The sequence below is a fragment of the Chrysochloris asiatica genome, unplaced genomic scaffold (genome assembly GCF_000296735.1).
Source record: "Chrysochloris asiatica unplaced genomic scaffold, ChrAsi1.0 scaffold00038, whole genome shotgun sequence".
NCBI lineage: Eukaryota > Metazoa > Chordata > Mammalia > Afrosoricida > Chrysochloridae > Chrysochloris > Chrysochloris asiatica.
The window spans coordinates 18,565,235-18,577,802 of NW_006408556.1; the positions used below are offsets into that span (position 1 = coordinate 18,565,235).

At 40.2% G+C, this 12,568-nt stretch overlaps 1 protein-coding gene across 1 annotated transcript in view; it reads right to left on the reverse strand.

The window, feature by feature from the left end:
- RCAN2 (regulator of calcineurin 2) overlaps window positions 1-12,568 on the reverse strand; it is a 31,367-nt gene that overhangs the window by 10,170 nt on the left and 8,629 nt on the right. Inside the window, exon 2 of the mRNA XM_006860606.1 lies at window positions 11,337-11,508. Within this exon, the coding sequence (XP_006860668.1) occupies window positions 11,337-11,508 (172 nt within the window). The remainder of the gene's footprint in view (window positions 1-11,336; window positions 11,509-12,568) is intronic.

Below are 12,568 nucleotides of genomic sequence, written 5' to 3' on the forward strand. Positions count from 1 at the left end.
GGGAGTAGAAAGCCTCATCTTTCTCCCGCGGAGCAGCTGGTAGTTTTGAACCACTGACCTTAAGGTTCGCAGCCCAATTCGTAACAACTACGATACCAGAGCTCCTTTACCGTAGACTATATACCACATACTATATACTAAGACAAACATTTGATTGACATTAGAAATGAACCATACTTAAGTGTTCCAACTTATGTACAAATTTGACTTAAAGATAGATATAGGAAGAGAACCTGTTCATAATCTGGGGGCTACCCATAGAAGAAATGTTAAACAAGAGCAGAGGCTTTATACAATATTCATATCACATGCACCAAAAATCTAGGTGCTCATCTATATTTTAAAAATGGAATTTAAAAACGGAATTTTCTCTACCTTTGAATCAAAGCCTGAAATAGAAAAACAATCTTTCTTCCTTATAAATTACATGAGTCAATGAAGTCTATTTTCCATTTTGCGGTACCAAGCAACACCAAGAAAATTGCTTTACTATAGCATGTTTTGATGGAGAAGAATTTGGAAAAAAGAAAAAAAAAAATCTAAATATAGCAGATGCACGCAACTTGAAACTCGAGCACCATTTTAAATCCTCCTCTGCAGTTAACTAAAATTGATCTCCCTAACAAGAGCTAAATATAGCAGGAAGCAAAAAGAGAAGAGACAATGACTTTTCATATCGCACCCTGCAGGCGTTTCCAGTGACAATGAACATGATCATCCAGAGCTGTCCTAGAGAGCAGAACAAAGACTGGCGTTTCACATCCCACTCGGATTTACCACCCATTAGTGTAGTGTACATTTCCATTTGGCCATTTTTTGCTGATTGGTAGGGATAAGCTATTTTGCTAGGCTGGGTTTTTATTTTATATCAGAAAAGAGCATAGCACTTTACTATTTCAGGAGCCAGGAACAAAACGTATCATATAATAAATATGAATAAATATTGAATTCATTTTCCACTGCAGGGTCAGAGCACATCTTGCTTTGTTCAGGGTGTCGTTAAGTGATGAGTTTACATATATTGGCCAGGGAGGCTATTACAAATATCTCTGTTTTATAGAGATAGTGACTGAGCCTTCAGCAGAACAGGGGAAGGCAAATTCCTGACCTCAAATCCCACCAGACAACACAGGAAATCATCAAGTATGTTATATACTGAGCAGATGCAGTGGATGTGTTTGAGGGGGTCCCAAATGTGGAGGGACAATGATCAAAAATATTTATTTTCATAACCATTGACTTCTTCTGAAGAAATCAATTTTAATATTGAAGAGATTTTTCTGGTTTCTGAAATTTTTTACCACAGTGGACGGCTTGCTCAATCAATTCCTTTTACTCTTGAAATTCCTCTCCTTCTGTCCCCTGCCAGGGCCAAAAGGACAGGTTTTAACCAGTTGTACATCTGTGGGCAACTTCCTTGCAACTATGAGCCTCACATTCCCCATCTGTATGAAAAGAGAATTGATAACAGTACTAGTCTCATAGCATTGTTGTCAGCATTAAATGAAATGATATACTAACTGATGAAAGCCCTATGTGTAACTTTCCAACATTGTTTTTTATTATTGAAAAATTTCTCCCTAATTTTCCTATATTTATTTTTAGATAAAAACAGGGTGCACAGTTAAGGATGGTTCTGTGGTGCTATAGGATAAGCACTGGACCTTAAGGTCAGTTTGAAACACAAGGCCAGCAGTTCAAACTTACCAGTTGTGCCTCAGAAACCCTATACAGGGTCACTATGAGTCGGAACCAACTTGCCAGCCCTTAACAACAACGACAAGGGCTAACATTTGTCTGTTAGTTTGTTGTACTGTGGTGGCTTGTGTGTTGCTGTTATGCTGGGAGTTAAACCAGCAGTATTTTGAGTACCAGCAGGATCACCCATGGTGGACAGGTTCCAGCTGAGTTTCCAGACTAAGACAGACTAGGAAGGAGGAGAGGCTGACTACTTGTGAATGTTTAGCCATTGAAAATCGTACGAACAGTAGTGGAGCACCGTCAGATAGCACCAGAATATTGAATACTGAAATATGATGAATAGCACTAGAATGTGCTGGAAAACTAGTCCCTCAGGTTGGAAGGCACTCAAAATATGATTGGGGAAGATCTGCCTCCTCAAAGTAGAGCTGACCCTGATGACATGAATGGACAAAAGCTTTTAGGACCTTCATTTGCTGATGGGGTACAACTCAAAATCAGGAGAAACAGCTGCAAACAACCTTTAATAAACAGAACATGGAATGTAAGAAGTATGACTCTAGGAAAACTAGAAGTTGTCAAAAATGAAATGGAATACATATCCAAGACATTAGTGAGCTGAAATAGACTGGTGTTGGCCATTTTGAATCTGACAGTCATATGGTTTACTAAGCCTGAAATGAACAATTAAAGAGGAATGACATCACATTCATCATCAAAAAGAACGTTTCAAGATCTGTCTTGAAGTACAACACTGTCTGTGATAGAATAATATCAATAAGCCTACAAGAAAGACCAGTAAATAACACCATTTTTCAAATTTACCCACCAACCACTAAAGCCAGTGATGATGACATTAAAGAATTCTATCAACTTCTCCAGGCTAAGATTGATCAAACATGCAATCAAGATGTACTGATAATTACTGTTCACTGGAATGCAAAGGTTAGAAACAAAAAGGAAGGATCAGTAGTTGGAAAATATGGCCTTGGCAATAGAAATGATGCGGTTACTTGCCTGATAGAATTTTGCAAGACCAGTGACTTCTTCATTGAAAATACTTTTTAAAAAACAACATAAAAGGACCTTCCTAGATGTAGAGGGACTGTGGGAAAGCTCCATATCATCAGCAAAACAAGACCAGGGCAGACTGTGGAATAGATCATCAACTGCTCATATTCAAGTTCAAGCTGAAGCTGAAGAAAATTAAAACAAGTCCACCAGAGATAAAATATGACCTTGAACATATCCCACCTGCCTTTAGCGATTATCTCAAGAACAGATTTGATGCATTAGACATTAATAACTGAAGACCAGGAGAGTTTGGGATGACATCATGAACAGCATACTGGAAGAAAGCAAAAGGTCCTTTATTGTTGTTGTTGTTGTCAGGTGCCATTGAGTCGGAACCAACTCATAGCAACCCCATGCACAGCAGAACGAAACAATGTCTGATCCTGGGCCAACCTCACTACCGCTGCCACACTTGAGCCCATCAATGATGCCACCTGGCCAATCCATCTCATTAGAGGTCTTCCTCTTTTTCTCTGACCCTCCACCTTACCCAGCATGACATCATTCTCCAGTGACTGTTCCCTCCTGACAATATGTCCAAAGTATGAGAGACGAAGCTTAGCCATCTTGGCCTCTAAGGAGCACTCTGGCTGCACTTCTTCCAAAACAGATCTATTGGTTCTTTTGGCAGTCCATGGCACTTTCAGTATTCTCCTCCAACACCACAACTCAAAGGCATCAATTCTTCTATGATCTTCCTTATTCACTGTCCAGCTTTCGCATCCATATGAGGTTATTGAAAATACCATGGCTTGGGTCAGGCACACCTTAGTCCTCAAGCTGACATCTCTGCTCTTCAATACTTCAAAAAGTTCCTGTGCAGCAGATTTTCCCAATGCAATACATTGTCTGATCTCCTGACTGCTGCTTCTGCGAGTGTTGATAGTTGATCCAAGAAGAATGAAGTCCTTGACAGCTTCAATCTTTTCTCCATTGATAAGAATGTTGTTTATTGGTCCAGTGGTGAGGATTTTTGTTTTCTTGACATTGAGATGCAATCCATACCAAAGGCTGTGTTCTTTGATCTTCATCAGTAAATGTTTCAAGTCCTCTTCACTTTCAGCAAGCAAGGTTGTATCATCTGCATATCACAGGTTGTTAATGAGTCTTCCTCCAATCCTGATGCCACGTTTTTCTTTTTAGAAGACAAGAAAGAAGGAAAAGACCAAAATAGTTGTCAGAAGAGACACTGAAATGTGTTCTCCAGTATAGAGATGCTAAAGCAAATAGGAGAAATGAAGAAGTAAAAGCGTTGAACAGAAAATTTCAAAGGTCAGTTTGAGAAGACAAAATAAAGTATTATAATGAAATGTGCAAAGACTTGGAATTATAAAACCATAAGGGGAGAAAAGGCTTGATATTTCTCAAGCTGAAAGAACTGAAAAAAAAAAAAAAAAATCAAGCCTCGACTTGAAATATTGAAGGATTCTGTGAGCAAAATATTGAATGATGCAGAAAGCATCAAAAGAAGATGGAAGAAATACATAGAGTCACTGTACCAAAAAGAAAAAGGTCAGTGTTCAACCATTTCAAGAGGTAGTAGATGATCAAGACCCAATGGTACTGAAGGAAGAAATCCAAGGTGCACTGAAGGCATTGGCAAAGAATAAGGCTCTGGGAATTGATGGAATACTAATTGAAATATTCCAACAAAGTGATGCAGCAGTGAAGGCACTTACTCATCTATGTCAAGAAATTTGGAAGATAGCTACCTGGTTAACTGATTGTAATAAATCCATATTTGTGCCCATTCCAAACAGGGATGGATGACCCAATGGAATGTGGTAATCATCAGAAAATTATTAATATTACATGCAAGTAATATCTTGCTAAATTCAAAAACAGCTGCAACAGTACATTAACAGAGAACTGCTAGAGGTTAGAGTCGGATTCTGACAAGGACATAGACCAAGGGATATCAGATGGATCTTAGCTGAAAGCAGAGAATACCAGAACGATGCTTACCTGTGCTTTATGGACTATGCAAAGACTTTCAACTGTGTGACTTAAAATAAGCTATGGATAATATTGTGAAGGATTGATATTCCAGAACACTTAATTGTGCTCATGAGGAAACTGAACACAGACCAAGAGGCAGTTGTTTGAACAGAACAAGGGAACACTGAATGGATTATAATCACGAATGCTGTGCATCAGGGTTGTATTATTTCCCCATACTTATTCAATCTGTATGCTGAGCAAATAATCTGAGAAGTTGGATTATATGAAGAACATGGCATCAGGATTTGATGAAGATTCATTAACATCCTGCAATGTGCAGATACTATAACTTTGATTGCTGAAAGCAAAGAGAACTTAAAATACTTAGTTATGAAGATTAAAGACCACAGCCTACAATATGGATTGCACCTCATTGTAAACACCACTGGACTATCATGAGAAATGGAGAAAGGATTGAAACTGTCAAAGACTTCACTTTACTTGGATCCATGATCAACTCTCAAGGAAGAAGTAGCCAAGAAATCAAATGATGCATTGCATTAGGCACAAGACCTCTTTAAAGTGTTGAAGAGCACAGCTATTAGTTTGAGGACTAAGGTTAGCCTGACCCAATTCATGGTCATCATATGCATAATTTGGGCATATCAGGAGTGACCAATCTCTGCAGAAGGACCTCAGGCTTGGTAAAGTGGAGGATCAGTGAAAAAGAGGAAGACGTGAATGAGATCGATTGGCACAGTGGAAGCAACAATGGTCTTAAGTATAGCAACAATTGTGAGGATGGCTCAGTACTAGACAGTGCGTCATTCTGTTGTGTATAAGGTCACCATGAATTGGAACTGACTCAATGGCATCTAGCAATAACAGCAACAACAGTCAAGGGGCAATTAGAAGAATGTTTGAAACTGTTTCTCTCATAATTGTCAGAATATAAACTTGCTGTTGCTATAATGACCAGAACTGAGGGATACTTCTCAGGGTTATGTCCCCCTAGTCTTATGCTGTAAAGTCACATTAAGCATTTCAAAAGATACAGGTTTGGGCATGATCATGGACCCTTTGTTCTCTCCCTGCCTGTTCCAGATACACTCTATAGTCTGAGATGTTCCTCTTGGAGAAAGGACCCCAGGAAGACATTTTTCTGGGTTGCTGCTTCAATCCTTGATTGCCTGAGCTGAAGCATGTATCCTCACACTCCTATTTGTCCTTAATAAAAGGGTCCTGATGATGCATCCCACTGCCTTCCAAGAGTTGTTCAACTTGTCAAAGCTCTTGCAAGTTAGCCGGTGTACTGAAGCGATGCTTAGCCCGACTGCCATCTCACCCTGGAGCTTGTTCTAGGATGTTCTTTCTTTAGACTTATCTTGTTCCCAGCATCCTGAACTTTCAGCATCTCTTCTCAGTCACTCACCTCTACCAATTTAGCACTATTAATCATTCTTCCTAAGCAAAACTTTTATTCCTATGATCATTTGAGTTGCTTTTTTCTCCCTCATTCTAATTTGTGTCTGCACTTCCGGAACTGAGGTAGTCATCTTTTAACATGGAATGAATTGCAATTTGTTACTGAAATGATTCTGCCAGAGGATTAAAAATGATTTTTTCTAAATCATTTTTTTTTTCCAGATGGAAATGCTGGAAGCACTCTTTTTAGAGGAAACATTAATTGAATGCTGTCTGGCTCAGTTTGGCTAAAGTTATAAGAAAGCAATAATTTGCCAGTGAAGACAATATCTCTAGGCAGCCTAATAGACTGATCTATTCATTTATTCATTCAGTGTTTATAGTGCATCTACTAAGCAGTCCTGATGGTGCTGTGGCTTAAGCATTAGGTTGCTAACTGCAAGTTCAGTGGTTCAAACCCTCCAGCTGCTCCAAGGGAGAAAGATGAGTTTGTCTGCATCTGCTCCCATCCAGGGTCACTATGAGTTGGATTTAACTCTATGGCAATAGGTTTGGTTTATTATGTGTCAGGTGCTATTAGGTACTTGGGATACTAAATTGGATAAAACATATTCTTTCCTGAAAAAGCAGGGAAACTGGCAAGTTGAACAATAGAAAATTACCATTAAGAGAAGCAAGCATTCATTCAAAATGCCAGGTACAGACTATAGGTGTAACTTCTTGCCTTGGTTGGTGGTGAGGTGAGGAGAAAAGATAGGTGTGGGGAGAATGCAGGGTGTGAGCTCTGCTCCTTGACTGTTGCAGCTGAAACACTCACAGAAGACCCAGTCCTTGGATGTCACCTCTGTGATATTGTCAACCCAATTGTTGGATACAAATCAATCATCTGTATTAGATGAGGGAACTTCAAGGACACAGGAAAGGGACAAATGGGTAAGCAAATGAAGAGAAGCAAACGAAAAAAATACATCCAAATCGCATCTGTTCAGTGGGATAGAATATCAGTCATCCTTGAAAAGCAGGACACTTTCAGTATTTTCTTTTGCACACAAAAATGCACAGGTCTTTATTTGCACACTTACCAGACACTAAGTTAGGCTTTCTAGAAGCTTACAATGTAGCTAGATATTTATCAAGTCAGGATTGGGAAAAATGTCTTGTCTACAGTGAGCAAAGTTAGTCAGTGGTGCAAATATTAACATGTTCAACTTCTAACCAAGGTTAATCTACCCAGAGGCACCTTGGAAGAAACGCCCAGAGATCTGCTTCCCCCAAGTCAGCCATTGAAACCCCTGTGAAGCACAGCTCTACTCTGACACACAAGGGGGTCATCTTGATTGGAATCAACTTGACAGCAAGTGGTTTGATTTTAATTTTATTCTTTCGAGAAGGCCAGTTTATCACCATAGCACCCTGAGCACAGCAGTTCTCATTTGATCTCAGAAGCTAACCAGGGTGGGGCCTAGTTAATATTTGGATGGGAGAGAAGAAAGTTATTTGGCAAAGTAGTTGAGCTCAGTTCCTTAATTAAGAAGGTCCAGGTTTTGATACTGTCTCTGCCACCAACCAGCTGTGTCACCGTGGGCAAGCTGGTCCATGTCTCTACAGTTTCGTTTCCTGATGTGTAAAATGCAGGCAATAATAGTTCCTACTCAAGGCACTTTCTAAGTGACAGACAGTATACTCATTATTATAACAGAAGGTAAATGTCATGGGTGACTTGACCCTTATTTTAACATGCAATTAAGGGTAAGACATCCATTTCTAATATTGTTGATTTACTCACAACTCTAAAAGAGAACCCCAGTTCTTTTCCTCTCCCTCTTTAATATAATTTCCTTCTTACTTCCTCTGTCCGAAGCAAGAGATGAAGTTTGACCATCTTGGCCTCCAAGGAGCACTCTGTCTGCACGTCTTCCAAAACGGATTATTGGTTCTTTTGGCAGCCCATGGCACTTTCAATATTCTCCTCCAACACCATAACTCAAAACTATCAATTCTTTTACGGTCTTCCTTACTCATTGTCCAGCTTTCTTATTGAAAATACTATGGCTTGGGTCAGGCACACCTTAGTCCTCAAGCTGACATCGACTTGATGGCACCTAACAACAACAACAACTTCCACTGTGACAGGATCTGGACCTAAATTCCTCTCTAGTCACTGGTCTCCGTCAATTCCAGGTAAGACTTGTTTCTGGCTGTGCCTTCTAGACCCAGGATTTAGTTCCAATAGCTCTGAGGGTTTCTGAGAATTCCTCTTACTTCTCTTTACATCAACTTAGTAAACATTGACTTTGTTGTTGTTATTGTTGTTGTTACATACTGTTGAATCGGTTCCAACTCATAGCAACTCTGTATAGGCTTTCTGAGGAGCAACTGGTGAGTGTGAACTGCCAACCTCATGGTTTATAGTCCAGAACTTATCCTACAGTGTCACACTGGAGTCCATTGACTCTAGTAAACATTAATTTTCTTTAACATTCTGGATTAAACAAATGATAAGATTTCTGAAGCTGAGTAGACCAGAAACCAACTGGGGTATAATGGCTAGGGAGTTGGTCTATGGCGAGGCTTCCATTATAAAGGATAAATTAGGAAGAACACTGAATTAGAAATCTCAGCTCTGTCATTGGCAAGAGAGTTTTCTCCTCTTTGGGTCTCGGTTTCCCCTTCTATAAAATGCAGGTAGGTTGGCCACTAGCCTAGACCAAAGTGATTTGATGGAGAGCTCTGTTTGCTCACATTCACAGCCACTCTACAATGTTTTCAAATGCATTCTTATTAATATTTGTGTACAGGTGTCAAACTGGAAGGCAAAAGGGCTTTAACTCTCAGCAGTCCATTTGGGTGGGTTGTACCTGCCTGCTTGTGTTGAGTTTCCTGAACTCCTGTGGAAAATGGCTCTACAGGGGTCGACCTGAGTAGACTCACCTTACTTTGTGCAATATATAATGTTTGAGCATACCCCCACCATTCACACACATGCCCCTCTTTGAATGGGGGGTATATATGCTCAGGATTCCTGCAGGTGAACTAGACTTCCAAGAAAATCACATTTTACAAGGAATCTCCCTCACGATGATGCTCCTTTCAAGTACATCTAAGTTAGACGCCTACAGCTGCTCACAAAAGCTTCTTTGAGGGTGAATCAATGGTTATTTTAAAGGCCTCAAAAAGCTGCGTGACTAGATGTTGATCATACAGAAACTCCCAGGGAGCTTGCTCTTGAGACTGCTGTAATTGAACTTTCCAGCCATAGTGCCCTGCACCACATGACGGGCAGTTATTCTCCTGCAGGAAGTGCTTATTAATCAAATCAGCCTCATCCTAATCTGAGTGCCCAGTAGGTGACCAACTTGTTCTGGGTTGCTTGTGAATTTCTCAGTTTTAACACTGAAACACCCTCATGTAGGAACCCCCAGTGCTGAGCAAGACAGGACAATTGATCACCCTAGCTAGTTTTCAAAGTACTCAAGTTTTAGTCCATACAAGAAGCAGCATTACTCATGATTAAAACTGTAGTTTTAAAACATGTAGGGGTGAGTGGGGGTGGAGCGTTGATTCTGATGAAAATAGTTTCATGACAACATTAAGACTTATTCTAATTTATAATTCTTGATATTTGGCTATCACATCAAACCCATTTGGACAGTAGAATCATCTTTTAACAAATGCCTGGACTTCATTCTTGTTGTTGCTATTGTTAACAGCTGTCAAGTTGGTTCTGAATCATAGCAACCCTGTATCGAGTTTCCAAGGAGCAGCTAGGGAGCTTGAACCACTGGCCTTGTGGTTCAACCCAACCTTGCAGTATAGTGCTTTATCTCACAGAGCCACACCAGAACTCGGACTTTATTCTAGATCAATTCAATTAGAATCCTTGGGCTTGGGTCAGGACATTGGGGTTAGATTTTCCAAGCCCCTCTCCCATCCAGGGGCTACTCTCAGTAGACAGAGCAGATACTATCTGTGCCCATTATTTACTTTTGAGTCCACATGCCAAAAATCTTAGCTGTAACCTGGTTTCAACCTCTCTAATTTTCCCTCTTGATGTGGATGTTAATTACCATTAACTCAGCTCCCAGCTCATGGCAACCCCATACACAATGGAATGAATCACTGCCCAGCCCTGCTCCATCCCATGGTTGGTGACAGATCTCACAGTTGTGATCCACAGCGTTCTCACTGGCTGATTTTTAGGATCAGATCATCAGGCCTTTCTTCCATCTTACTCTGAAAACTCCACTGAAACCAGTTCATCATCACAAAACACACAAGCTTCCACTGACAGACAGGTGATAGCTACATGTAACATTCATTGGCTGGGAATCGAACCCAGGTCTCCTACATGGAAAGCAAATGTTCTACCACAGAACCATCACTCCCTGCCTGATATGGTACAAGAAAACTGCACTGGAGAGCAAGCATCAGCAGCTAAGATTGAGGGCAATGGGATTTATGGGCATAAAACGTAAAGAAAGTTTTGAACAAGTATATAGGAGATATTTGCAAGAATATTAACTGTAGCTTTGCTTGCAACAATGAAAAACAAACAAACAAAAAAACACCCCCAAAAACCTGGGAGCAATCTGTATCTAAATAGCCATCCAGAGAAGAGTCGATGAATAATACTGCAGTGGAAATGGATGAGTCAGCTACAAATACTAACATCAGAATAAAGTGACCAGAGGATTGTCCTAAAGGTAAGGGTGACCATGAATGACTTTGTTAAACCTTGGAGGCTTCACTTTGGCAGGTAAGTTGCCTTGTAGCAGAGGGTTCTTGGGTTTGGACCAACACCTGAGGCAACAGCAAAACAGGATTGTGTAATAGAAGCCTCCTGCCAGTTGGTAGAGTTCATTTTATCAGCTTTAAGAAAATATCTACCTTGTGTGGTTCAGAGAGAAATCCCAAAGAATTAGGTAGCAAATTCAGATCTTAAAATACCTGCATTGTAACCTGGAAGTTGCGTGAACTGTCACCACTTTTGCACACGTCCTTGAATTGCTTTAAATAAATGTACAGTCTGATGCTGCGTTCTCATTCATCATTCCCTTGCATGGTCCACGTATAGCAATAAATCCATTAGAAATGTAGGTGTTACCACTAACTCGGAATTTCAAGGTTGTTCATCTTGCTTGGCTTTTCTAGGTTGCTGACAAAGGTTTACATTCAGAAAAGGTTATGGAACTTACCTGGTCCTAGTTTGGCCACAGCATAGAGGAGGTCATAGTTGAGGACTGGTGTGGCATCACTGATGGGCTGCCAGCCAACAGGAGGAGATGCAGGGGGTGAGATGAGAAACTGTTTGGAGGGCTGTGGTGGAGCCAAGTGCAGTTTGTCTCCATCTGTCTCTGGAGTCTGAACCTTTCAAACAGAGTAGAAGCGAATACACTTTATTCATTAAGGTGTCAGCTGTGCTATTTGGTACGCTAAGATATGGAGTCTCATTTTCAGTCTGTAAAATGTGACCCGATGGGCAGAGCTACAATAATGACAATTATTCACCATATGTGCTCAATTGTAGTATTTGATTCTTAAAACAGTGGTCCACAGCCTTTAGTGGGCATCAGGATCATCTGAAGGGCTTCCAACACCCTTGCATTTCTGACAAATTCCCCAGTGGTATTGCTGTTGGTTGTCTTCAGATCACATTTTGAGAACTACAGTCTTACCACAGAGATGTCCTGGTGGCACTATAGGATAAGTACTGGACTGTTGACCACAGAATCAGCAGTTCAAACCCCATCAGTTGCTCTGTGGGAGAAAGATGAGGCTTTCTGCTCCTGTAAAGATGTATAGCCTCAGAAACTCTATACAGGGTCGCTTTGAGTTGGAATTGACCCGTGAAGTGGATCTTGGGCTTAACTACAAACATATCAGGTATTTTTGTTTTTATTTTCTTTCTTTTTTTTCTTCCCTTAAGAGATGAAATTCAAACAATATAAAATTAACTCTTTTAATGTGAACTGTTTAGTGGCATTTAGTACAATCCCAATGTTGTACAACCACCACCTCCATCTAGATCCAGAACCTTTCATTAACCTGCAAGGGAACTTCATACCCATCAAATAAGAATTCTCTTTTCCTTATTTCTCCTAGACCCTGGAAACCACTAGTCTGTTTTCTGTGTCTATGAATTAACTCAACTTAGAGATTTTTATATAGCATGTGCCCTTTTATGTTAGCCCTCAATTTAGCATGATGCTCAAACTCATTATAGTGTGTATTAGTACTTTTAATTAATACTTTTAAATCCTTTTAATGGTTGAATAATATAGATCCATTTTGGAAGAAGTGCAGCCAGAGTGCTCTTTAGAGGCCAACATGGCCAAACTTCGTCTCTCATACTTTGGACATATTGTCAGGAGGGAGCAGTCGCTGGAGAAAGATATCATGTTTGGTAAGGTGGAGGGTCAGAGAAAAA